The 27,917-nt window shown below is 33.3% G+C and overlaps 1 protein-coding gene across 1 annotated transcript in view; it reads right to left on the bottom strand.

Annotated features, from left to right (window-relative positions):
• LOC125070670 overlaps positions 1–27,089 on the bottom strand; it is a 37,235-nt gene extending 10,146 nt beyond the window's left edge. The window contains exons 1-2 of the mRNA XM_047680619.1: positions 25,444–27,089; positions 24,255–25,381 (exon numbers count right to left, since the gene is read on the bottom strand). Of these exons, the coding sequence (XP_047536575.1) occupies positions 24,255–25,381; positions 25,444–27,089 (2,773 nt within the window). The remainder of the gene's footprint in view (positions 1–24,254; positions 25,382–25,443) is intronic.
• Between the last annotated feature and the right edge of the window lie 828 nt (positions 27,090–27,917).

Genomic DNA, 27,917 nt, shown 5'->3' with positions numbered 1-27,917 from the left:
TAGAACATTTTTAATAGATCTTCACTTAAAATAATTAAAAAAGGAACATCTGATGGACAGGTTCAAGGCGAACCATGTCATCGTGTAAGCAGTTATATTTAGATTTATGAGCAACAAACAGCAGGAAGTCCAATAAGAGCTATACGAGTCGACGTGTTTATAAATACGGAGCTCTCACCTTCAGTGTTGGCCGAAATTATCACGTCTTAGTGAGTGGTGTAAGTCAAAAGATACAGCGGATATAAATTATCTATACTTTACAGCTTCTGCGTTTCTGATGAGAACTGGAAATAATAAAATATGGCACCGTAGAAATAAACTCACTAAAAATTTAAAAAAAAAAAAAACAGAGACGACTGTAGTTATTTGTTGTGAACGCTAATTTTTAAATCATATTCCGTTTAAAGATTCTTATGTTTCTGTAATAATATTTTTTGTAGTCGTCTATCTATCTGTTGTTCAGTTTGCTAATACATATAATAAAAAAATAATATATATTTTTTTTATTGTAATTTTCAAGAGTCTTTGGAATTTATTAGTTATTAATATAGATTTATTTCATGATAGAAAATAGTTTTTAGTTATAATTTGGTTCTTGTAATAAGTACCTAATAAATTTATTACATTCATTCATATTCAGACAGAATCATAGTTTATTATCAAAATTATTTTTCTTAATTAAAATATATTACAGTAAGAATTAAAATCGCTAACGCTTATGATTTGCGGCAAAGCTGAGTGCAACACACTGCGTTGCGTGGCCCTGAATATGCTAAGGCCAGTCGCCTTAGGGCCGGCATTTTGTCATAAAATTTGCGAAAAGCGATTTATCGAAATAAAATAAATACTATCTTGAATATTCAATAAGCATTCATTACACATTACTCTGATAATCCAGTTACGATTGTTTTTTATATCTTTATTTACGTAAAGTCAAAAGTGAGTTTGTTTATAACACAACGTTTGTCCCACGAGTCAATAACGCAACCGATCATCATGAATCTATCAGGGGTTTACAAAAGGTTATCTAACACCCCTCCCCCCGCCAACTCCATAATCTGTATTATAATCCGTAGGTGAAAACTAACTTTTTTATAAACTGGGTGTCGTTTAGCTGTTTCAATTTCTTATGAATATTATCACATAAAAGATTAAACCTAATTCGCAAATAACACCCTATTTGTATTTGCGTCAAGTTAAACGGACGAGTGACAATCAGCTGTAAATAATTTTCAGAGTTCTAATTAATGCACTCCAATATACAGGAACTTTAAATCCAAATATAATCACGACTTTCTTATAATAAAAAAATAATAATAATATAACCTATTTAATTAGCAATTTTTTTTTTTTTTTTAATTTAAATTGATTAAGATTACATTTATAAATCTTAATTTTTCTTTAACTAACACCGTCAATATTATCATACATTTATATTCAACATGTATCGTATATGTAATAATGCCATTGTATATATGTTAATATAATTAAATTATAATTTTGAACGCTTAATAAATCACGCATTAAGAGTTGAGTTAATTTTTAGTGATTCAGGCATATTAAATCAAAACACTGAGTATTATAAGACGAAGTCCCTCGCATCTGTAAGTACGTATGTCTCTGTCTGAATTTGATAAACTTAAAACTACCGAACGGATTATAATAAGATTTCCACCAATGGACGAAGTGATTTATGAGAATTTATATGTACAATTCATAATGGTATTGTCTAATTGGCTGAAATATAACTGAATGAAATGATTGAAGATGTCCAAAATAATCAAAGATGCTTTTTATAGTATATAATAGTTATTTGTTGAACGTTTTATATAGACCCTCACCCACGCGGAGTCAGAATGAATAGTTGTTATAAAATAGTTTGGTCAATTAAGCTCTTTTGAAACATAATTTAACTGGATTAAATGAATGTAAACCCGGTCATAGACTGCCTAAATAAAATACCATGCAAGGACTTGAGTAGTTAACCATTTTCTTAAATAACATAATTAATATAACGTATACGTAGTCAAAATAGTAATATTCTTTATTCAAGTAGACTCATAGTAGCCCTTTTGAATCGTCAGGTTAGCGTTGAATTAAATGTAAAGCTAACACCGGTTCGGAAAGTAGATTCTACCGACAATAAACTCAGTAGTTACTCTTCTTATTGTATTAAATAAATAAATAAAATGTATATTATTTGTATATATATATAAGTCAACAAGGCAGATGGCCCAGTGGTTAGAACGCGTGCATCTTAACCGATGATTTCGGGTTCAAACCACTGAATTTTCATGTGCTTAATTTGTGTTTATAATTCATCTCGTGCTCGGCGGTGAAGGAAAACATCGTGTGAAATCCTGCATGTGTCTAATTTCAACGAAATTCTGCCACATGTGTATTCCATCAACCCGCATTGGAGCAGCGTGGTGGAATATGCTCCAAACCTTCTCAAAGGGAGAGAAGGCCTTAGCCCAGCTGTGGGAAATTTACAGGCTGGTAATGTAATGTATGTAAAGTCAACAAGCAATAATTTCGTACTTTATATCATATATTTATATTACAACAACATGAGATTCACGCTCGTCACGTAAATATTTTAAATTGAAAGCAAGTGAATATGTCAATCTAAGATACTTATATACTAAGACTATATAATCTTAGTATATAAGTACTTATATAATCTTAGTATATTGGTTTAGTGGTGTTTTTTAGAATTAGGCATTTAAAAGACGACCTCGTTTATGAGCGTATACTTAATTTAATCAGGTATTCTTTTATATTTCGTGTAAGATTAAAATTAATAGGTGATGTTAAAATACATAATTATATAAAAAATTAAATAAAGCAACTGATACTGACCAGTATCAGTACCGCTAGTATATGAGAAAAGGGCAAAACGTTGTTAAAACACCCTAATGTAGGACCGTTGTAATGATAAGAAGCAAGTCCAGCGGTGGTTGAAAACGGACTCATTGATAACCTCGACAATTATGTAATTCTTTAGCTTTAAACTGAATGATGAATTGTGCAATAATTTGGCTTAAATATGCACATAACTTACCATGCTTATTTACTTCGCGGTTGGCTTTGTGCAAGGCGTGCCTGGAAAGGTACCACCAACTCATCAGATATTGTTCCACCAAACGGCAATTGTATTGCGGTTTGAAGGATGGTGGTGAAGTGATATAAGGAATAGTTAATTTTTCTCCCAGCGCCAATGTCTGTGGATGGTAATGACTGTTCCATGTGGTCCATTCGCCAGTCTGCCTACCTCTTTTAAATAAATAAAATGCAATATTCCTTGCGTTAAACGACCAATTAAAGTTTTATATTAATTTACTGCAGAATATTTAACGAATTAATTCATATGTGCATACATTGGAAAAATTCAACGGCTTGAAAGCGCTGCATGAGAGCGCTGTAACTCATTATAACTTAATTACACGAACATTATTTAAATAATAATATTAGCGTTTGATTTAATTTTTTAACCGTTGATGTAAAGGTAAAGTTTCATTTAATATTTATTTAAGTGAATCGAATTTATTGAATATTTTATATTAATTAACTTTACCCACTTCATATGGACATAAATATGATATTAATTTGTATAGAGCCCTTTGAAAGCCTCTCTTTTATACAATTTATCAAACATAATTGGGGTACCTTCCCCAAAGACAAGACACACATAAAAGCACATACGACTTATATCGATAGTCAAATACTTGTCCAAAAAGCGAAATACTGTTTATTTTCTCTTAGGAGAACCGACGATATTAACTTAAAGGTTTTTGCTGTCCAAAGTCGTAATTATTAACAACTAGTTGAACCAGCGGCTTTACCTGCGCGAAATTTATACAACTTTACCTATAGCACATAAACCATAACCCATTTAACTCCTTCGAGGGCCGAATTGAACAAGTAGCCTATGTCCTTCTGGACTTAAACTATTTCCATTACAAATTTCATCCAAATGGATTCAGCGCTTTAAGCGGGAAGAGGTAAAACAGACAGCAATACACTTTCGCATGTATAATAATAATATAAATTTTTAACATAAGATAGAAATAGACAACATCTAACAACTCACCGATTATTTTTTATATAAGCTATTACAACTAAACAATAGAAGTATAAGTAAATATGATAAAAAAATAAACCAAAAATAAAAAAATAAATGTATTTAAAAATAAAGTAATTATTAACACGTGCAAATAGAAAACGTAAAAAACCAAAGATGCATTAGTGCTGTGAATAAAACGTTATAGGACAATTAACACGTATTATCGCTGAAAGTGCAAGGTTTGCCCTTGACTGCTACGCACAGACGAATGCGCTTATTATTTAAACATAATTTTCTCAAGGTTGACTTCTGAGTATATTAGTAATCGTGTATATCAATTATATACATATATATTTATTTATACATTTGTAAAGTATGCGTTAGTTGATAAAATATGTGGTACTGAATTTATTTTAAACATATACAATTTACCACAATTATTGTAAACTTACATGGTTCTAAAATATATACTTACATTTATTTAGAAGGAACCTCGTCTAAACAAACAACAACTACTATATTTATGATTTAAATGTAAATAATAGTTAAGTAATAAAATAAATATCATTTCTCGTATATATAAAATGTTTCGCTTAAAAACTAAAAGAAAAAAATATAGTAAAAGACATTTCATTTTAAATAAAACTTAAACGATAAGACCGCTAGAGCGCTAGTCTTTTAATAAACTAGGGTATAAAAAGTCAATTGACGTTGAAAAGCGCGGGAACGGACGCGCTGCAAAAAGAAAATGGCCGACGGGCGTCCCGTGATACCGACTTAATTTCCTAGCCGTTAAGTTTAATTGGCCACGTAAAGTTCCATTGTTTCTCACTCGTCCCGTTCCGCGCCCGTCCCGTTGCAGTTATCACCTCATTTGACCTATTCAGACGAAAATGGCATTTCCCTGATTCGCTTTTTTAGCGTCTCAACAAAATGGCGGCAAGTGCTGAAATGAAAGCGTTACATTTAAACAGTATTTGCTCGTTTGTATATTTTTTTATGGATCATGTACAACGGATATTGCGTTTGCTTTGTTCAGAACGATTTTTTTTTTCATGATCATGTCTTAATTAAGTTTAAGGTTATCGATGTTTTTGGTTTAATTAAATGTTCAGACGCACCATTCAGAATATATTTAATATAAAAAAATAACGATCTTGTGTCACGATATCTGAAAGCTTAATAATATTATTTATCGCATAAATGTTTTTTTTTTTAAAGTATTTTCGATAGTAAATTAAAAAGTAAAGTCATAAATCCTAAGGAATGTGTAATAAAATTTGTAAAATATGAGCAATGGTAATGCAGTGTCACACCCATACATAATATTATCCCATAGAGAATAGCTGGGCGTCGCTAACATGATGTGAACTGCATAAACAATTAAAAATTTTTAAACGCCAACTCATATAATTAGTAAATGAAATGGTTTAATTACTTTAGACGGTGAAAATTACTTTTCTTTTTTCAAATTGAAATTAATTTATTCAATTTTGTAGTTTTACTATTATTTATTGATAGTTAAAGTAAAAACTATCACCGAGAAAGTGGCGAAAGAAACTCACTGGTTTTAGATATTGTAATATATAAGAGTAGTGTGTACATCGGTTTTCATGGGTACGCCACTCCGAGGTCCTGGGTTCGATACCCGGCCGAGTCGATTTAGAAAAAGTTCATTTGTTTTCTATGTTGTCTTGGGTCTGGGTGTTTGTGCTACCATCGTTATTTCTGATTTTGCATAACACATTTGCTTTAGCTACTTACATTGGGATCAGAGTAATGTATGTGATGTTGTCCAATATTTATTATTTATTTAATTTCCAATACGATAAAGAAATAGACAGTACGCTAGTATTCCAAAATCCTATAGTCTGCTCTTAAGTATGTCAGTTTAATACCAAAGAACTATAAATGCGACGATAATACCACCACGATGATGATGATTTCTTCCTGACAAATTTCGACTATCAGATCGACCAACTATGGACAAAAAATTATAGTGCACAAGTGTGTGCACAACACAAGTGCGCCTCTATTCCCATACTCAGACTATAACTTGGTGGTCGGGCTTTATACGAGGCCGTCTATGTAGGTAATGCCAATTGCAAACGCGCAGGAGGCTCGCCTAATGGAAAGCGACTACTACTAGCCTTAACATATGCAACACTGGAAAGCTTGCAGGTGCAACCTTTACTAAACTCTCGTAATCCAAAAGGACAGAAAATCTGATATGATTGGAAAGAGTTCAGGCGCAGAACCAAGAGCTTATATATTCTCGAGACACATAAATGAACACTTACATATTTTAGACTCTGGATTGCTACTGAGATTATTTGTTGACAGAAACCCCAATAATTTTTATGAGGCAATATTGACATCATCATCATTGATACAGCTTTGCTTCATACTCATTTTGGTGGGTATTAACACCCATCAGCTATTCTACAGTTTTTTTAACATTCATATTTTAAATTGCAATGATCAGGATTCGACTTTATGTAATAACAATTTAATAGATCGTAGGCGGCCTGACAAATGGGCCACCGTGTTCAACAGTGTCCATTGTCATTCTTACAGTGAGAAATGTTAATTACTTGTCATATCATCAATTCGCCTGCAACCTTGCGAACTAATATTTTTTCCGTCAACGTTCACGTCCAATCAGTTGACAATGATACGAAGTATGCCTGTTTGGCAATAGAATATGACATTTGATTTCAACCGTGGGTTAGTTAAGTAGATTTTACAGTACCAGCTTGAAAGTCACTTTTCACCCTCCGTTGACTCAATTATTCTTTTGACTGAATTGTCTGCCTTTAGTGTCCTCTAATCGTCGGTTATCCCAAATTTGTTGCTAACCAAAATTAAAGGTATCTTAATTAGTCCATCTGTATACCACATTCAATTGCCCAACAGCAATGCCTTGAATTTTCCAGATGAGTAAGCCTGTGGAATTCACCGTACATAGCAACTTCCAAGGTAATTCATTAAAATTAAAATAAAATCAATAAAAAAATTGTAACATAGTTTATATTATAGTTATTTTTGAAGCTGGTATGGCCGACTATACGTTGAATAAAACTTTAATATCAAGCAAAGCAAAAAAACTGTATTCAGAACATTTCACGTATATCATAAGGAGAATTATAATATTCGTGCGTGCACTTGCATAGGGTTCAAGTAGCTTTTTTTTTCTGTTTGAAATGCACAAGCTTTTATGTGTTTGCATAGAAAAGGGGATATCGAGTAAGACGCAAAGATTATTTGGCAGATATATCATATATTAGACATCGATATAATTAGGGAAAAAAAATCATCAAGTGACGTTCAGCGGATGTTGAAAAAAAAAACAATAAATAAATAATTAGCAAAGTAAAAATTATTAGCTGGGCTAAAGCATTCTCCCCCTTTAAGGGGAAAATTTGAAGCTGAACGAATAAATAGGGAGGTAAATAATTAATATCAAACAGTTTCGTTCATAAACTAAATACTTTTTCATATTATTTTTACAAATATAGCAACGAAGTATGCATTCAACGCGCCTAGAATACGCAAGTTTTTTTTAACTTGTTTACATATACGATTATAAATCTAGTTCGTATTTCAGATCAGTTGAATGTAACTGGTTTCAAATTAATATGCTATATTTGTTTCCTTCTTCTCACGATTTAGCAAAAATGCAGACCAACCTAATAAGGCAGGCAGTTGCAAACCAATCTATATAAAACATTACCCATATACACATAGTAATATATGATTTAATTATAAAATATTAATTACTTATTAACTAAATACCACAACTGCATAATTATTTGGTCTTTGACCAGAAGCGTTTTATGCGCTTGCTAATCTATTATTTATAGGCGAGCCGACACGCGACTACGATATTTCACTACTAAAATTACTTTACACATTTTATTTTACAAAACATTCTTTTTATTGAGTCAGTATAAACAATGCTTTCGTGATACACTGTTCTATGTTTGAATGTAACGAATATTCGTTTAAATAGCAGTTACCTCCCCTGTTTCGCTCTGTGTATTGTTTTTTTTTTTTTTGAATAATTGGCCAATGCCTTACAATGAACTGCAATGACTGTTTTTTTTTTGTTATAAAATATCTGCATAATATTTCGGACAGTGTACCAATCTGAACTGTAGAATTTAAAAAAATGTTAAATATACAACAAACTGTTAAATACGGTGGAGATTTGGTTATTTGAGAAAAAGTAATTTATTAAGCAATGCAGGAAATGCAATAACGTACGGAGTCGAATATTATTTAGTAACGAGCAGCCAAACTTTTGTATTTACTCGTTTTTTATAGCTTAGGACTTTGCCACTAAGTTGGTATATCTGGTAGTTCTTAATCATTATTTAAGCCGGAACACAACAATAGTTTGTATTGCTGTCTGGCAGTAGAATATCTGATGAGTGGGTGCTACCTAACTGGCACAAAGCCCTACTACCGAGTAATCTTATAATATTTCTTAGCCTTCAAATGGTATGTAAGCTGGATTATGTACGACTGTGATAAGAATGTTTTTAGTTTATTTATCCACGTTTCAGATTTTCATACAATGTTCACCATGATTTTCGCCACGTCCAAGCGCAATATGAATAAATACAATTACATGTCCATCTCGTCAAGGAATCTTCGGTTCACGATTTCTAGCCAAGTTCACTGGGCCATCTCGGCTTAATAAGATTTATTATGCTTTAAATGTCTAAGCCTTATTTTCACAATAGAATACGAATCCTTTATTTACTGAATTGTCCGTGCCAAGCTGGTGCTTTATTACACTTCAATTTACAATACTGATATTTAAGCCACTATTATTACTAATTCAATTTTAAGGACACATAGCTCTGATGGGATTTAAACGGACCACAGGCTTTATGGGATAACGTTATGGAAATCAGCTGCTAAAGTCACAATATCATGGAATTCAAAATGTTCAACCATACAATAACCAGTATGCCTTGATGTAATAAAGCAAGTCCAAGAAGGTTCTAATATAGGAGAGCAATGACCTTTCATTAGTCAAATTAAAATCTATCATCAGATATCGCCATCATTTCATTTTTAGTGGCTTCTGTGTTATAATCTGCGGGTGAGAGTAATTGATTTTTTTTAACTTAACTAGCAGTTGTTTGTATATCTTCGCTTGTAGTGATACTGTATTTTAAATAAATATGAATAAGGGCACTGAAAATGAGCCATTAATGGTTAACTCTACGAATAGGCAGTGCGAGATGCGGAATTGTTGATCAGAGGTTAGATCATGTGAACCAATGACATTTATATCTATCAACTACCACCGTCTCCTCAAAAAGAGACGTGGTCGTAGCCCAATAGCAGGAAATTTGCAGATGTTGCCCTTTTCAAAATCATTCTTTATAGTATGACTGCTATGCCGATTATGAAATCTGAGATATTATGGCCCTTCTCTCTGTTATAAACGGAAACCCCAAGACCAGTTCCTTTGTTAAATAAGATAGTATTAAATCTACTTATTTATTTATTGTTATTTGAATTTTTTTTTAATTTCATTTTTAAATTTCGAATTAGAGAGATTATTTTATTATTTTTCATTAATTATAAATCTAGTTCTAATTTAACTTCATCGTGGTAATTAATTAGACATGTCTCGTTCTGTACGTAAACACGAAGGGGTGGTTAGGGTGTGTCGTTAAAACTTCATAATTTTTATTGTGTACGTGCACACATATAGTATTAAATGTAACCTTTTTATGTTAAAGTGCATTCCCAAGCATGAAAGCTTTGGTACCAAATATTCTGCCGCCAAGAAAATTCATCGTTTTCATTTAGAGCGGTCATGATCGGTCATAGTTTAAGATACGATTCGCAGAACGATCTTCGCCTCTTTTACCTTTTGCTCAAATGCCTGGTGTACGATACACATTTAATATATATAAATATCACTATGGGCAAAATCATATTAACATTTACCGACTTCAATGTTTTCTTTCGACAAACAAATAACTTCTTCAGTTATCATGAAAATTATTGGGTAGTGATTCCATGTGATTTCTGTGGTCACTGCTTGCTGAAACTAATTGTTAATGTCCCTAAAACCTAACCCATCATTGAGTAAAATCCTTCGAAATACGCTGTCCCAGTGCAATTTTATAAATAAACATGTCCCAAAAGGATGAAGACACTCGAGAACATTCTCGAACGTCAGTTATCATTGTGCCCTATTCGGTAGACCATCTCGACTACTATATATAACTTAACTCATAAAGAAATAATATAAATTAAACAACAAATAAACCAATGCAACAATAATGTTTACTATGCAACTAAATTTATTGACATAATTCATTATATAAATAAAATCTACAGCATTATTTCACAAAACTTACTCATCTTGCGTCTCGTTCAAAAAAAGGCTGATGTCAAAATTGTTAAACGAATCATATTTTAGTCTTAGACAACGAGACAATTTTATTATTTAATTTGATATCACAATCGTATTCAATATATTTAGTACAAGTAATATAGATTAAAACTCTTACAATTAAATAAGTCTTGTTACATACATAAATATGTCAATATAAATAGCATTAGCATTAGCAGCCTGTAAATTTCCCACTGCTGGGCTAAAGGCCTCCTCTCCCTTTGAGGAGAAGGTTTAGACCATATTACACCACGCTGCTCCAATGCGGGTTGGCGGAATACACAGGTGGCAGAATTGAAATTCCTTCACCGCCGAGCACGAGATGAATTATAAACACAAATTAAGCACATGAAAATTCAGTGGTGCCTGCCTGGGTTTGAACCCGTTAAAATGCGCACGTTCTAACCACTGGGTCATCTCGGCTCTATAAATAAACATCCATCAAATTAAGACTGTAAAATTAAATAAAGAAACCTTAAACTTTGCTAATAAGTTTCCAACTTTCAACGTTAACATACAAATTTGTCACATATATATGCAACTCTGATAATATAATGCATCTGAAATATATAGCTATATATCCTCAGGATAATTTGTGCAAATTCCTGTTCAAATAACAAGCTTTGAGGAAAACAGCATAATAATTTTTAAAACACATTAATGTAGACTCCTTTGTTACAGTATTATTAAACAAACGAATAATATTTATTCCTTTGTGTAGCAGTAATGAAGATATTCTGAATTATTTAATAACGTCGACACTCAATGCACTTGTTCCTTATTAAGATTCATAATTGCTTTATTAAATCTATATTTTTTGACATGTAATAAATTAAAATTGTATATTATATATATAATAATAAATGCGGCGTATTCTATACTAATATTATGAAGAGGTAGATTTTTTTTTTATATATGTAGCTAGTAATCTCCGAAATAATGACCAAATTAAAAAAAAAAAAATACAGTGCCATTGTCTATGGGCGATAGTGATCACTTACCACCAAGTTCCCACCGTCCAATATTATAAAATATACAATCAATAAAACTACTATTTATATTAATTATGAGTTTACAACAAATGACTTTTGAAACATGATAAATTGCATATGAATACAAAAATAATAAAAATATCCAATAAAAAAACATTTTTCGAATCTAGATCAAACGTAACGTCTCATTTCAAATAAAATAACATGAAAAATTATTTATTCCGAAATGAGTGTATATATTTTTTTTTGTAAAATTACAAACATTTTCATGTAGTTGTCCAATAAACTAAGTGAGAAGCGCATTCTTGCTTTCAAACGAGGGCCTTTTGTCCGGCCGTCCGTCTACCTACATGTCACCCTTGCATTATATGATTGCCTTACGCTACGGAGGGATTGTGAAGATTCTCAAAGGCTTTTTAGAAAGTAAAAGGAAAAGAAATAAACTTAGTTTTATATAAATTAAATGAATTATTTATTTATTAAAACTTCACTCTATAAAAACTAAATTTGAACTAAGTAAGAAAAAAAAAATCATATGTAACTGGAAATATCCCACTGTTGGGTTTAGTTCTAATTAAACTTTAAGTATATTCCACAACGCTACACCAATGTTAGTTGGAACGTAAATCAATGAATGGAAAATTATATCAGTAGAAACAACACAATACACAAATTGACCTGAAATTGACCTATTTTGAAAATGGACAAGTAATAACATCGAAGGTTAACAAATTTATTCGACGGTAAATATATATTACAAGATACTTTTTTTTTTTTAAATAAAATTAACATTTATATTGCGAATGAATATTTAATCAAAGTTCGAAAATGTTTATTGAATATCGTATTTCGGATTAGGATCAAAATTCGGTCGACCTTCCTCGCCTTTGATGTTTCTATTGCCAAGACAGTTATTTACTTTTAACGTTATAATAATATTACATGAATGTTAGCTTAAGAGTAATTAATATGATAAATTATAATAATAAAAAAAAAACGAGCAGTTCAAAGTTCAATTATATTTTGGTTTTTGGAATGAAGTTTCTTTAACGCTGCTTACAGTAGAGTAAACAGGCAAAAATCCTCACTAAAGGAAAAAGTGTTAGGCCTCCAGGCGATCTTTCTATCTCTTTCTCTCAATATACTGTTTTATTTGAACGTATTTTTCGTTGTACCTATTATATATATTAATCGGATGTCCTACGGCATCTTGCATTTTTATGTTTTTTTTTCCATGATTTTCATATCGTCGTGACCGATTTTGGTCACGGCTGATAATCTCAAGGGTCACCAGCCAACAACGCACGACTTATTATAGTGCATATATAGTGTTACTCTCTGTCTTCTATATTTCATAAAAGAAAGAAGAGGATCAGAGATCAGGCGCATGGCCAACGGTTTTATGTGCTTTCCGATATAATGGGACTGTACACAGTTCCGACTTCCAATTTCCAGACTCCGGCCGGGGCTGTTACTGAGAACTTTTCTCGCCTTACCTGGAGTTGGAACCTTGGGATCTGTGGCCTTATCAGGCAGTCTAAGTCTTTCTCTGATAATATTATAGTGAATAGTAACATTAATTTTAGAATATAAATAAGCTGGTTACCTGACCTCCTACTTTTGCTTATGTTCCTCGTTGCTGCGTCGATGTAAATCCGATATAGATAATCATGTTTTAAATCGATAGGTTTATTTAATCTCTAAAGTGATCCAGCCTCATTTTGAAGGAAAAATCTAACCCATGAAGTGAATAAGATGAACCAAAAAAACGAATGAAATAGATAAATTAATTTGTAAGCTAATCATATTAGATATTAAGGCCGAGTTTAAATTTAATTCAATAATACTGTTTTTATTGAATATTTTTTTATAAAATTGCTGAAACATCAAGGCGCAAAGGGTACAATCGCGGTTTAAAGCTAAATGATACACAATGTATTAACAACACACATCTAGCAAGTTAAATATAGTTTCTTTACAATCTATACTAATATTATAAATGCAAAAGTTACACTGTCTGTGTGTCTATCTGTTTCCCTGTCACGACCAAACCAATGAACCAAATTTGATAAGAATTGGTATGGAGCCAGCATAAACTCCAAGGACATAGGCTGTTTTGTTATTTCAAAATCTGATGATCATTTCCCAAAATGCGAACGAATCCAGAAGGACAACTAGTTTTCTATAAGCAAAATACTTTTTAAGGCATATATATTTAATAAATATATCGAAATAAATCATAGTAAGCAATATAATTTAATAGACCCAATCTAAATCTTTTAACTCTTTGGCAATAGCATAGCGATATAAAGCCAAAACGTATGAAAAATCAAGAACAGAACCATCCGACCAATGATAAATCGGCCCAGCTTATTATTTTTGCCCATTAAAATTACGAATGGCCTATTTTTTCGGTACATTCGAGATTTTTGGCAGATTGCCGATTCCTGCGGCCGTTGTGTGACTTCGTCGGTCCCACCACACATTGAGTTGTAAATCAAATTTTGCATTAAGTAATTAAATTTATGAGCCGTTTATAGCTACGGGAAATTGTTGTTAAACGACAATTATTTTGTTTGTTTTTTTTTCTTCTATGTCCAATTGAAAGGGTAAATGAATAATGGAATATCGAGTCTCTTAATCAGACAACAGATTTTTTGGTATCAATTATAAAGTCAATCATATAACTCCGGTGCACTTTTGGTATGTGCCAATTAAATTTATTTCCAAGTGTCTTCTGAAATATTTCGATATTTTTTTATTATTTCCAAATATTGCTTTACGGTTTAACTGCCTTTACGGTTTCGGTATTCGGAAGATTTGTGTTCAGTTCCCGAGTTGGAAAAAATAAATGTATTTTTTTTCTGTCAAGTATTTCTTAGAAACAGACGACGACTAAACGGTAGAAAATTAGCGGTGCTATTCTCTAACTCCTTATCCGCGGAAATCACTTAAAACAGTTGGTTACGTATTTTATTTTATTTTCAGTCCGATCACACTATCAGACTATGAGAGGAAAAGAAAATAAAATATATCATTGATCTGAAAATTTATGATAAGATAACCCGCTTTACTGAAATTTATTCAAATTTATTATTTCGAACTATTAATACTTTTGCAATACCACATATTATTATTAAACACACATTATTAAATCAACACCATATTATTAAATCTGAGAGCTCAAATCAATGATTTTTTTTAGGAATAGTATCTGCACCGCTTGCGCTCATGTGCTCCAAAATATTATCTCTCGTTTGCCTTCTTGTGCACTTATAATCTCACAGATTAACCGGCTTGACTGGAATTTAGTCAAAGGGATAATTACAAACTTTTGCACATTTATAAGACCTAACATATCAATTGACGACCTCCGTGGTCGAGTAGTGTGTACACCGGTTTTCATGGGTACGCCACTCCGAGGTCCCGGATTCGATTCCCGGCCGAGTCAATGTAGAAAAAATTCTTTAGTTTTCTACGATGTCTTGGGTCTGGGTGTTTGTGGTACCGTCGTTACTTCTTATTTCCATAACACAAGTGCTTTAGCTACTTACATTGGGATCAGAGTAATGTATGTGATGTTGTCCAATATTTAATATTTATTTAAAATATCAATAAATCTAAAAGATCAAATACGTATTTTTTGTTTAGGAATAGAATCTGAGTAATGAATGTTTCAAGACCGTAGACAAGTAGACCTTGCAATTTTATCTAAATGTATCGGAAGTATCGCGTCCGTCTGTCTCAATGCTGACGATATCTTCCTTTTCTTTATATAATAGAATGCAAAACGATTTTATTAAACAAAAATGTAGTAAAAAAATAAATATTATTTAATATCGACTTGGCGTATCCTAATTTTGAAAAAATAACTTTCCAAAACCAATCTTTCCGAAAGTAGCTTACGTCATCACGTCACCTACGTCGAGATCACTGGCGAAATCATCAAACACAATGGGAAATCTATTACTTGGAATTTATTAGAATTATTCCCTGCAATATAAATCATTGATTCTGAATATAGTTCCGCAGTAAATGATTAATATTTAACCTTTTTAATAAATATTCACCTCGAACGGCTTTATGAAATTAGATGGAAATTAAGGTTTAACCCACACATATAAACAACTGAACCTAAATAAAACTTTATAAAAAAATCCCAAGCAAAACTATGGCAATTTAAAAAAAAACGAAATCACAGATTGTTTCTTTTTCAAAAATTCCTCATGGCAAATGCCTTTTCGATAACCAATTCATATTTCTATAAGTGAAATAAAATAATAATTGTTATTTATTCTGAAAGGTATAAGTGCACTCAGTATAGTTCGTTGACCGCAAAAGAAATTAGGACGCAACCCGATGTCACATGATTGAAGTCGAGGGCCGTTGCTCTGAATGCATTCCAACGTATTGTTTGTTGAAGAAATTTTGACATATATGTGAAAAAAATTCACTGAAACTTTCATATATTTTATTTTACCTATACATACTTTTTACAATACTAACTGGCAGTAGAACCAAGTTCAGCATCGTCTGAATAGGTAGCATTAGAATAGAAATTCTATCTGCAAATAGATATTTTTAGTTTCTGTGATCTTTGTTTTTCTTATTTCGATGCCCCGGTCTCAATGGGCTTGATCCACGATTCTGAAGGGTTATTGAGTTTTACTGTAAAGACATCTTCAATGGCATCCCGATTCTGGCTCACTTTGATGCGTTAGATCGTCAGTGTTTTGGTAATAGCGGTTTGCTGGTTGACCCTCTCCTTCTTGGATAAAACTTATTTTCTTCTGAAAGGATAAATTCTCATAATTTGAATAGACTTTCATGTAATTTTAGGAAAACATTTACAGGTTTTACGTATTTTCCGAGGCACGGGACCAAATTGATGCTACTGAGAATTTCTGGACAGTGAAAACCAATAACTTAAATGGATCTGACCTAGGGTTTATATTTGGACTTGAAGTCTAATAAGATAGCAACTTTTTAATATAAAGAGTGACTTTATTATCGATGAATTAAAATCAACAAAAACAAAGGTTCTGTTTAGTTATGACAGGATAATTATTGGATAGATTTGAATGTATTTACAAGAACGTAGAACGTATGGCAGATATTTGCACTGCGATAAATATTCGCTATTATTTTCAAAACTTTATCAAAGGATTAACGCCTATAGACGGTATAACAATTACTTATTTACTATGTCCTTCTGTGTACACATATACTGAAAGTACTAACAATCATGTATTTGTTACCCTATGATTTTTTTCTATTATATAAGTAGGCCGATGAACAAATATGCCATCTTATGGTAAATGGTCGCCACTGCACATAGGTAATGGCACTCTAAGAAAAATTAATCATTCCACGCGCCACTAACCTTGGTACTTTTTGACTGTAGTTAGACTGGCTCCCTCGCTCTTCAAACCGGAACACAACAATACTGAGTACTGATATTCTATATCTGATGAGTAGGTGATACCTACCCAAACAGACTTGCTTAAAGACCTACCACCAAGTATGCTTTATATAAATCTTAGTACACTTACAAGCCTATAAATAAAGTTTAATAAAAATGAATCAAAGGAAATCCATGTTATTTGGTGACGTAAATATATGCAAGATTACATGTGTGTACATGTACATGTACGTAAAAAACGTACGAAACATTAAAAGAAACAGTAACACATTTGCAAAGATATGTGTCGACTCTTTATTTACATCTCGTTTTAAAATCAGAAAAAGTATTTTGCAAAATAATTATATTTTTTTGCCTGTTACGCTACGTTTTTCACACCAGTGCGTCATTTGTTCCGTTGGTAATGATCGCCCGTAATTGGAGGGACCAGGTTGAACGGTATTAATGACTTTAATGATTTTATGTCTTTGACACTTAATGATGACTGTTTTAAGTATATTATTTTTAATGCGATTATTTTCATATTTAATTAACGCGTTATTGATAAACGTTATGATTTTATAAAATTATTACTGACGGTTTCATTTTTCGAATTATATATTCTAAGACATGTTTGTACTGTTTTATGTTTTTTTTTTTTTATATTTCTGAGAAGTGATCGGATTAAGGTCATTGAATTTTAATATCATTTGTTAATAGTAATTTTTTTTTTATTCATGGCGGGTACATGGAAGGCTGATATAGTTTATAGTATATAGTATGTATGTTACTCGTGTCGTTATAAGTAGTGCAAATATATACATAATCATTTATCAAAAATAAACCTTGATTTAGTTAATAAATTATTAATAGATCGGTGAATACTTATAAATGTTTCAAATTTCATTTAAATAATTATTCGGGAAAGAAAACAAATAATTAAAAAGTATGCAATCTAAAATTAATGAAACTGTACGAGTCATATGTCTGAGCGTGGATTACTAATATGGATATAATAGATCAAAAATTAAACAGGTGAAATGAAATATTCTTGAATAAACCTGCATATTGTGACAAATAAAAAATACCCGCAATGGAGCAACTTGGTGGTATAAGCTCCAAGCCATATCCCCAAGAAGAGAGAAAATATTAATCATTCCTTACATCGCCAATGCGCCACCAACCTTGGGAAATAAAATGTTTGTCCCTTCTGCCTGCAGTTACACTGGCTCACTCACCCTTCAAATCGGAATACAACAATACTGAGTACTGCTGATAATATCTGATGAGTGGGTGGTACCTACCCAGACAAAGCCCTACCGCCAAATAAAATAGGTATGCTCGAATTTAGCAATGGAACTATAAGTAGTTTTACTTAAATCATATATTATGTAGGTTAAATCTCTTCACTGCTTTTCTATCATTATGGCAACATATTACAATTAAAATATATATATATATATATATATATGTTAGATTATATGACATCAATATAAGTTTGAGACTGTGATCGTACAATAAGACACGTTTAACTACTGTATACTTGATACATATAACTATATACACCTTTAAAAACATGTGTATATAACTAAATAAAAAAAAACACCGCACCATTTATTGGTAATGAAACCCTGTCAGAAGACTTTGACACAATTCCGTTTTGTTCAAACTGCATTTTTCTGAGAATAAAATGACAAAGGCGAAATGACCGTACCTAATTAGATGAAACATACAGTTCTAAATAACACGCGGGTCACGGAAGTATTTTTTACATATGAAGATAAAAATAACTTTAGCGGTGTTAGGGTTTTATCCAGATTAGTTTAATGGTTAATTATTCATTATTCTACCATCATACTCTGTATTTCTGGGTTCCGATTTCTGTTCCAATAAACTTCTACAAGACGAGTTATGACAAATAATTAACTTTGATAGAGATATAATCAAGATCTGGAATTTGAATATAGAACGTTATTAATTATTGATTCGTGAAAAAATGGCGTGTGTCAAAAAGTATCAGCGAAGTTGTCATCTTTTCAATTAAAATTAAAACGACTATAAATAGTTAATTAAAACAATGTTGTTTCAGCAATAAAATATATTAAGTAAGAACTGTTTGTAGTGCATAATATAACAGAGCTATTCGCAAACCGTATGGCATATGTAAATCTCAGTTAGTAAATTCCTTTTTCGATTAGAATAGGTTGAGTAAGTCATATCTTAAATCACAAGATTAGCTACGCATTGACGGAGTTGCAGTATTGCGAGGAATGGCTTATATTAGTTGCAGTGCCAGTCTTCAGACAAAAGGTAACCACGTCTTATCATTATACGGCTGATTTGCTTGTCTGGTACAGTTCTGTGTGTATTGCAGTGTTCATATATACCTTCTGTAACTATAAAATATAATGTTCATTCCATAAAACAAAATAAGTGCGTATCTTTTGTGTATTTTATTTTTTACGACCGCGTGATATGTTCTAAGCTTATGTTAATTCAAAGTTTTATGTTATTTTAATTGCTGATTGTCGTGTTACCTGTACAAACATAAATTTTCGACCATAGTTTTATCACACATAAAATGCATATTATATTATTATAAAAAAATGTGTTTCTATACTAATAATCAATTCTTGGATTTATATATTTTTTGACCGTTTGTATATCGACTAATGTTGTTTGATTAACTAAATGTTCTCAAACTAAAACAAAATATATTTCTACAATGATTAAAATTTTTAGGATTATAATATCTTTAATTACGAAATAGTTCAACTTCATTCCTTGCTTATACATACATCTTGTATTGGGTTCTTACTCAAAAAGTATAATAATATTTAAACCGTGATCAATTTAATAACTATAAAATAATAATTTCGTGCAGGACTACGATAGACCCGACCGAAACCTATCCACAATTATAGTCCATTAAAAATAATGATTTTTAATCGACAATATGTGGATATAACATTGGATACAAAATTCGTATAATCGAGATATTTCGACATTCGTTTCAATTTTATTTATCTAAGCTAAACCGGATCTTGATTTAATGTAATAAAAATAAAACGTTCAATTTTCGTCACAGTAGACATTTTATATTTAATAAGGAATAGTCGTAGCGTTTGTATAACAAACCATTCGTCGTATGTTTTCATAACAAAAATGATGCGTTATTCGTAATATGACAATGAATTTTCGAGAATCGTGAGATGTTTGACGGAAGTGGGCTGTGAGACGCGACGGTATCGTTACAAAAGGGTATTGTGTACTTTATATTTATAGCATTTTTGCCGGTTATATATTTAAATGCTTAACCTCAAAGTTATAATATCCAGTAAATATGCCACAGCCGGACAAAGACCTCTAGGACGTGAATTTCTGAATCAATCGCAGCTTAATAAATGTAAAACGATATGAAGACTTCATTATACAAATTCTTTTTTTGAAATCAATTTAGTTGCTTTTTATAGTAAAAGTAATAAATATAACTGGCTTAGAAAATTAAATACCCAAAACCGTGGAAAGGGACAGCGATATATCTTTTGAATTATATAAACAATTAAATATGTTTATTTGTTTTTATGAAAAGGGCATCCATATATAAAATATATTTACGTTAAGATATAGTATTTCGAAAATAGATCCAATTACTGTTTTTATTGATTTATACAAATGAATGAATTTGACGACCTTCGTGGTCGAGTAGTGTGTACACCGGTTTTCATGGGTACGCCACTCCGAGGTCCCGGGTTCGATTCCCGGCCGAGTCGATGTAGAAAAAATCATTAGTTTTCTATGTTGTCTTAGGTCTGGGTTTTTGTGGTACCGTCGTTACTTCTGATTTCCATAACACAAGTGCTTTAGCTACTTACATTGGGATCAGAGTAATGTATGTGATGTCGTCCAATATTTATTTATTTATTTATTTAATAGTATAATGCGTTGCAAGACAATCGTGATAAAGTAAAATAAAAGTAAAAAAAAACAAACAAACAGTAATAAAATAAAACAATACATATTTTAATAATTTAATAAATACTAAGTTTGGATAGATAATTGTTTGTTACTCAATTATAATCGGCTGAACGGATTCGAATGAAATTTGGCATTGAGTTAGATTATAGTCTGGGATAGCACAAGGATTACTTTTACCGTCGGTAAATGCACCGTTTCAGTGCGATGAATTTTTTTTTGTTTTTTACAGAACACGGGATTTTTTTTGACTAGTGGTGACTTACTACACGTCGTCAGAGGTATAGAAAAGCTCAAAGGGTAGCAAACACCTGCACCACCGTCCTGCTTACACTCGCGATCGACGCCGCGGGCGAACACTTGATTTAATAAATTAATCAGTCAGACGATAACAATACAGGACTTTAAATTTGGTCGATTTTCATACAAGTTAGATACGAAATTTAAAAGTAAATACATTGAAATCATAATACATAATCCGGATATAATACACAATTGCCGGTTCTTCTCGATATAATATATCTCCGAGTTGTTTTTAACTTTTAAATGTATATTTTAAATTTGTTACTTCATCTCGAATGTAAATTATTTTCATTGAGAATAAACCTCGCTGAAGTTTTCTAATTTTCTAATTTTACTTATTGTACATATATGTCGGAGGAGCAGGATGCCGAACAGTTGGGTTCGGGGATTGATCCGACATTTGGAAGACTATGTGGGTGTGCAATGGAGATATTAACAAAATAAAACGTATTTAATATCGTCTAATTACTGTATTAATTGATTCAATAATCGTACACCACAATAATATCAAAGGATTACAATAATTCATCTCGATTAAGAGCAAATGGGTTTGCAAGCAACCATCTCATTCGAATCGCCTGTCAAAACATAACGACTCGCGTTGCCATGACACTTACAACTCCATTCGGGGTGACCCGCTCTTAAAAGTAAATCAGCCATCAAACATTATTGCCAACTACTCGGATTCATTAATTATCCAAATCAACAATCAAAGTACCCACGCTCCGATATATATGTATACGAGTATATATTCATTTAGGTATAATTTCTTCATATACGAGCCTACATATTTTATTGCCAAACATCACCATCTTATTGTACTACTAGCAGTGCCCGCTGCTTTGTGCGCGTTTGAATTTAACAAAAATGTTATTTTTGTGGCCTAAGTTACTCCTTATTACATCAGTTATCTGCCAGTGAAAGTACCGTCAAAATCAGTCCAACCGTTCCATTGATTAGCCGGAACAAATAGACAGACAAAAATTGTATAAAATATTATTTTGTTATGTGTATACATACATATGCGTTTAGTGAAAAGCGTTTATTTTAATATTACAAACAGACATTCCAATTTGATTATATATGTATAGATAAATATTTAGACTTATTTTCTATTTTTTAATTGTTTACTACAAAAAATCTATTAAAATGAAACTGCTTACGTATCATCGGTAATTGAATACAATCATAATTTTTGACAGACGCTTCTGACCTCAGTCGACCCCCGATTGTAATCGTCGGACATTGATTGTTCAAAAGATTGAAATATATATTTAATTTTACATATATAATAATCATTTAAGGACCGTTAAATAATAACCTAAATACTCTTAAGTGTGTAAATACGCTGATATTTGTGGTGCAGACTCACATACGAGGCTCGTGTATATTATAATCGAACACTAACTAAGTTTTAGTTTTTTTACATTAGCAGCCTGTAAATTTCCTGCTGCTGGGCTCAGGCCTCCTCTCCCTTTAAGGAGGTTTGGAGATTATTCCACTACGCTGCTCTAATGCGGATTTGTGGAGTAAGCATGTTGCAGAATTTCGTTGAAATTAGACACATGCAGGTTTCCTAACGATCTTTTCCTTCACCGCCCAGCACGACATGAAATTATAAACACAAATTCAGCACATGAAAATTCAGTGGTGCTTGCCTGGGTTTGAACCCGAAATCATCGGTTAAAATGCACGCGTTCTAACCACTGCACCATCTCGGCTCTAACTTTTAGTTATATGCCAAAAAATATTTTGAAATCAAAAACGCCATTGACAGCTTAATTTGACACCGTGATAACCCAATATGGATGTTTTTTTACAATGATTTTTATCTGAAAGATGACTTCACTGACCTCACTTCACTGACTGTGGTGACGTCACTTGACTACGTCATTCACTTTTCGTTCAACAATAATAATATAAAATAGACTGGCAAATGGGCTCAATGATGGTAAGTGGTCACCACCATCAATATACATTGGTACTATAATAACTATTAACCATATGTTTTATAGCCAATTCACCATCATTCTTGGGAACTAAGATGATGTGTCCTTGTAGTTAAACATAATATACAATATATGTGGATAGTTCATTAAAACGTTTACTAGCTTACGAGATATATCATAATAATATAAACGTTTTACATAACAATAAAACGGTTATTATGTGCCTTGTGGAAAACACAGCATCGCATTATGAAGAAGCAGTGTTAACTCACCTTTATATTTTTACTTACGCCTGTGTGTTTTAAGCTGAATCACATTAACCCTTTGCCTTATTTGTATGCTCTGTCACCGCAAGGCGGGAACCGGCCTGTCAAAGTCATTGGAGTATTCACCAGGAAGAGCGTTCCTGCGATGCTGTGTTTTCTTTCGGCACATAATAACCGTTTTATTGTTATGTAAAACGTTTATATTATGTGCCTTGTGGAAAACACAGCATCGCATTATGAAGACGACGTGTTTGATATCTGCTGGTGACAAATAAACACACGCAATGTTGAGTTAAGCAGAATAATTAATGTGTTAAAAATTACATGTCTCGAACATAAGAGTAGATACTAATAAAACCTACAGTCAGTCTTATTATCTTCATTAAATAAAAAATAAATAAATAAAAGAAATAACTTTTATTAATTATTATTTGCTATCCTCCTGCAAATAAAATTCCAATATCTGACTCTATCTTATTTCTACAATATTAGGAATATACCTAATTTAGTCAATTTCTATTCAATGCAATTGTAGAAATTTGACCCAAACAAAAGCAAAAGAAAAAATAATAATAATTAATTAAAAACAGTCTTTATCTATTATTACAAATAATAAAAAACAACATAATAAATTCTCTGCAACAATTAAAGATAAAAAACATTAACTATAAAATTTAACATACAAAGCCTCCGAAGCAGAATCTAAATTTTAATTATATAATGCCTTATAAATCTACTTGAGATCAAAACAATCACAATGAAGTCATCACATTAAATAGTTTTAAAATTATCAAATAAATTATAATCATATTCGCGTTCCTGTGTATCAATCTCTCGGCAATAATGCTTTCTTAGAGTATTTATAGCTTTCCAATTACCTCTTTCTAAAATTTCCTCTACGGGCCTATTCTCTAGCCAAGCCAAAGAAGCTACTGCTGATCGACATGAACCAGGTGAGGCATCAATTCCTGCATCCTTCAGTACAGACCGCACCCATCCTCCTATTAAAGTCTTAGAAGCTGGCTTTGGTATACCTCTTATTGTTATGAACAGATGCTTTATATCTTCTGTCCGCCTACTTTCAGATGCTTGAATCAAAAGACGAATCCAACGAACTGGACATAAATTAATTTCTTGATTAGGTAGAAGTCTCCAACCAGATTGGCGTCTAGATCCACTATCAGTTTTAGCTCCGAATACTGGCCAAAAACAAATATCTTGTCCATCATCAGTAAAATGTTGTTTTGATATTCTTAATAAAGTTAGGTCGTGTATCCTACGCCCTGACGTTAGGAGTAAGATTGTTGCAGTTCTTCTTGCAATTTCAAATAATGAACTATTGTTGGGGTTATTTTTTAGCCACTCTATCACTTGTCTGGCATCCCAAATTGGTGGTTTAAATGATGGTGGTTTAGAATTGTTGATGGCCTTCAACACTTGTTTCACCATAAAGTTAGAAGATATTACACTATTTTGTCCACAAAATGTTGCCACTGCTGATTTATGAACCAGCATCGTGCCATAAGCTAAACCTTCTTTTAGAAAGGTGTCAGCAAGAAATTGAGCTACCTCTTCTGGTCTGGGCGATTTCGGGTCTGAGCTTCTAGCGCTACACCAAGTTATCCATCTCTTAATGGCTGGTTCATATGTGTCAAGAGTCGAACGACGCCAACTCTTTTTGAGAAGGTCTTTTTCAGCCTGCGACCATGTGGCTATCTTGTCCGCCCACCCCCAATTTTCCAAACCTTCAGAGCTAACTGGTCTATCTGTGGAGGTGGACGCCCTGTTGTCAGGTCCACTAGCGCTCTGTGCAAGTTGGGTACAATCATGGGTTGGTCCAGGGCTCGAGCCTGGAGATCTGCTTTCCAAAAGGGTTGATTCCAATCCGGAGCCACCAGTAGGTAGGTGCCTCTCGCCCTGTTGAGATGACATAGTACCCTTGGTATTAGATTTGGTGGAGGAAATATCCACCCCAACCGATAATTCCAGTCTCTTGAAAAAGCGTCTACGAATATGGCGAAACAGTCTCGTGAATCGAGAGTTACGTAGTCTGGTACTATTGCCGACCTTCTGGACGCAAAAATGTCTACGTCTGGTTTTCCCCAACGCCTGAAGATCTCCCGGGTAGCTAGAGGCAGTAGATGCCACTCGGGTATTGGGCGTCTCCTTGACAGTCTGTCTGCTATGGCGTTGTATCTGCCTGGGAGATACTGTGCAGATAGAATTATGTTCCATTTGTCTAGAAGGGTCAAGAGTTGAAACGTCAGAGACAGCAAGCCTATCGAGTGAGTGCCTCCTTCCTTGCGAATGTACGCAATAATTGTTTTGTTGTCTGTCTGTAGCAACACGTGTGAGTTCCTGAGACTCTTCGCGTGGCCTCTTACTGCAGACAATACTGCGAACATCTCTTTTTTGTTGCAATGCCATAGTTTCTGCTGAGTTGTCCAAGAGCCCGACATTGTCGTCTTGTCCAGTACTGCACCCCAACCGATGTCTGAAGCGTCGGTGGTCAGAAAATGGGATACTCCTACCGAATGAATAGGAGTTGTTAGGTCTACGGCTCCGAGCCACCAATGTAAATTTCTCATCACCCTCCGCGGGATGTCCAATTTTACTTTTGGCAGATTGCGAGGAAATTGACGTAAAAAAATCTGCAGGTGCCGACAATGAAGTCGGCCTCTCGGTATCACGAAACATGCGAAATTCAACTGCCCTAAGAGGCGCTGTAGCTCCCGAAGATTGCAAGTCTTCTTAGTTAACATACTTGTTAAGGCAGTAGAAATTGACATCTTTTTCTTGATTGGAAGTGACATGATATTTTGTTCTGTATCCCAATTGATGCCCAGAAAGTCTAGTGACCTCACAGGAGTCAGAGCTGACTTCGAGTAATTGACTTTCCATCCTAGGAACTCCAAAAGGTCCACAGCCTCCGCGGCCTGTGATGCCAATTTGGAGGGATTCTGGTGTACCAGGAGAAAATCGTCGAGGTACACCAGAATCCGCATCCCTCTCTTGCGTTGAGTCTCCGCGACCCAGAAAGTGACTGCTGAAAAAAGCCTTGGGGCTGATGATAGGCCGAAAGGCAGTGAGGTCATCTGGAGCATTTCTTGTTTGTAAAAGAGGCGCAGAAATGGTCTGTGGGAGGCAGTTATAGGCAGATGAAAGTAAGCTTGAGATATGTCTGCTTTTATCAACCAGTCGCCTGGTTGAAGGAACTCGGGTACTGTTACGTGACTGATAAGTTGGAAATGTTTGGTTTTCACAAATCTGTTCAGCTCGCGAAGGTCGAAAATGGGTCTGAAGCCACCATCGCTCTTCTTTACTAGAAATACCCGGGAGAAGAAAGCGGGAGTCAAAGAAACTGGTTTTTCCAATATTCCCAAGCTCTTCAACTCCTCGATCTGTAAAGTCATCTGCACAGATGGCTTTGTAGCATAATTCTTTGCTACTGCTGGTGAAGGGTACACTAAAGGAGGTCTTTGAACAAAGGGTATCCGAGACCCTGATATAACCTTCAGGATAAAGGGAGTTGCTCCGAGCTCCTCCCACCTTTTCCTGAAATTCTTTAATTGGCCCCCTTTGAACCCCAGTTTGGCGTCACTGTCTTGACTGATCAAAGGCACGAAAGGAAGATTTTTTACCTCTCCCCTTACCTTTGCCTCTGGCCTTGAAGTCATTACCCTGAAAATTAAAGTTCCTCCGAGGAGCCTCATATTTGGGTTTCTTTGGGGCTGTGCTGGGGAATGAGTTTGAGGCTGAGTAAGAAGCCTTCCTTTTAAAGGGAGTCACTGAATTTTTGTCTGTTAAGACAAGAGAACTTAACCAATGCTGTGGCCCACCAAAATTTTGAATTAAGGTATTTAATTTAATCTGATCAAATAAGGATGTATCTGAAGGAGGAATATTTCTAAGTGCCAACTGTATGCATTTGTTAGGAATTTCCTTAATCAACCTTTCCCTTCTAGTCTCTATACACTCAGCCCGCTTACCACATACAACTTGTAATATGTCCTCAGAATTTTTAAAAAATGGTGTTCCTTTACCAACCGCTGAGGTAATCTTTTCTACACGAGTTGATGCTTTTAATTCTTCCGGAGATTTAAAAGCCCAATCAACTACAGACTGCAAACCAGTCCGAAGCAACTCATTGCTTTCAAATATTGCATTTGACAATGCAGCCATAACATTCTCAGTGCCCGCTAAATAATCTTTTGTTTTACTGAGGTGGCACAATTCATCATTTATTATTAAGTCAGTAAAGCCGGGTGTGGCAGCAAATGATTGTAATGTTTTACAGTATCTCACATTACGCCAGGTAGGTAAGCCAAAATTTTGAAGTAACTTTATCTTGTCAACCCTTTCCGGAAGCGCTGGTTTTATTAATTTAGTTGCATCTATATCAATTGCTACCTGGCCTAAATTAAGAACTGTCTCTTTTTCTTGTGGAAGAACTAAAAATGATTCATTTGCAATCTGATTACCTATACTCTGTGAACTAATAGGATGGTTATTTTGCGAGCCGCCGAGACTTTGCATATAAA

This window comes from Vanessa atalanta, chromosome 17 (genome assembly GCF_905147765.1).
Source record: "Vanessa atalanta chromosome 17, ilVanAtal1.2, whole genome shotgun sequence".
Lineage (NCBI taxonomy): Eukaryota > Metazoa > Arthropoda > Insecta > Lepidoptera > Nymphalidae > Vanessa > Vanessa atalanta.
The sequence above is the reverse complement of the archived record's forward strand: the minus strand, read 5'-3'. Positions and strand labels throughout refer to the sequence as shown.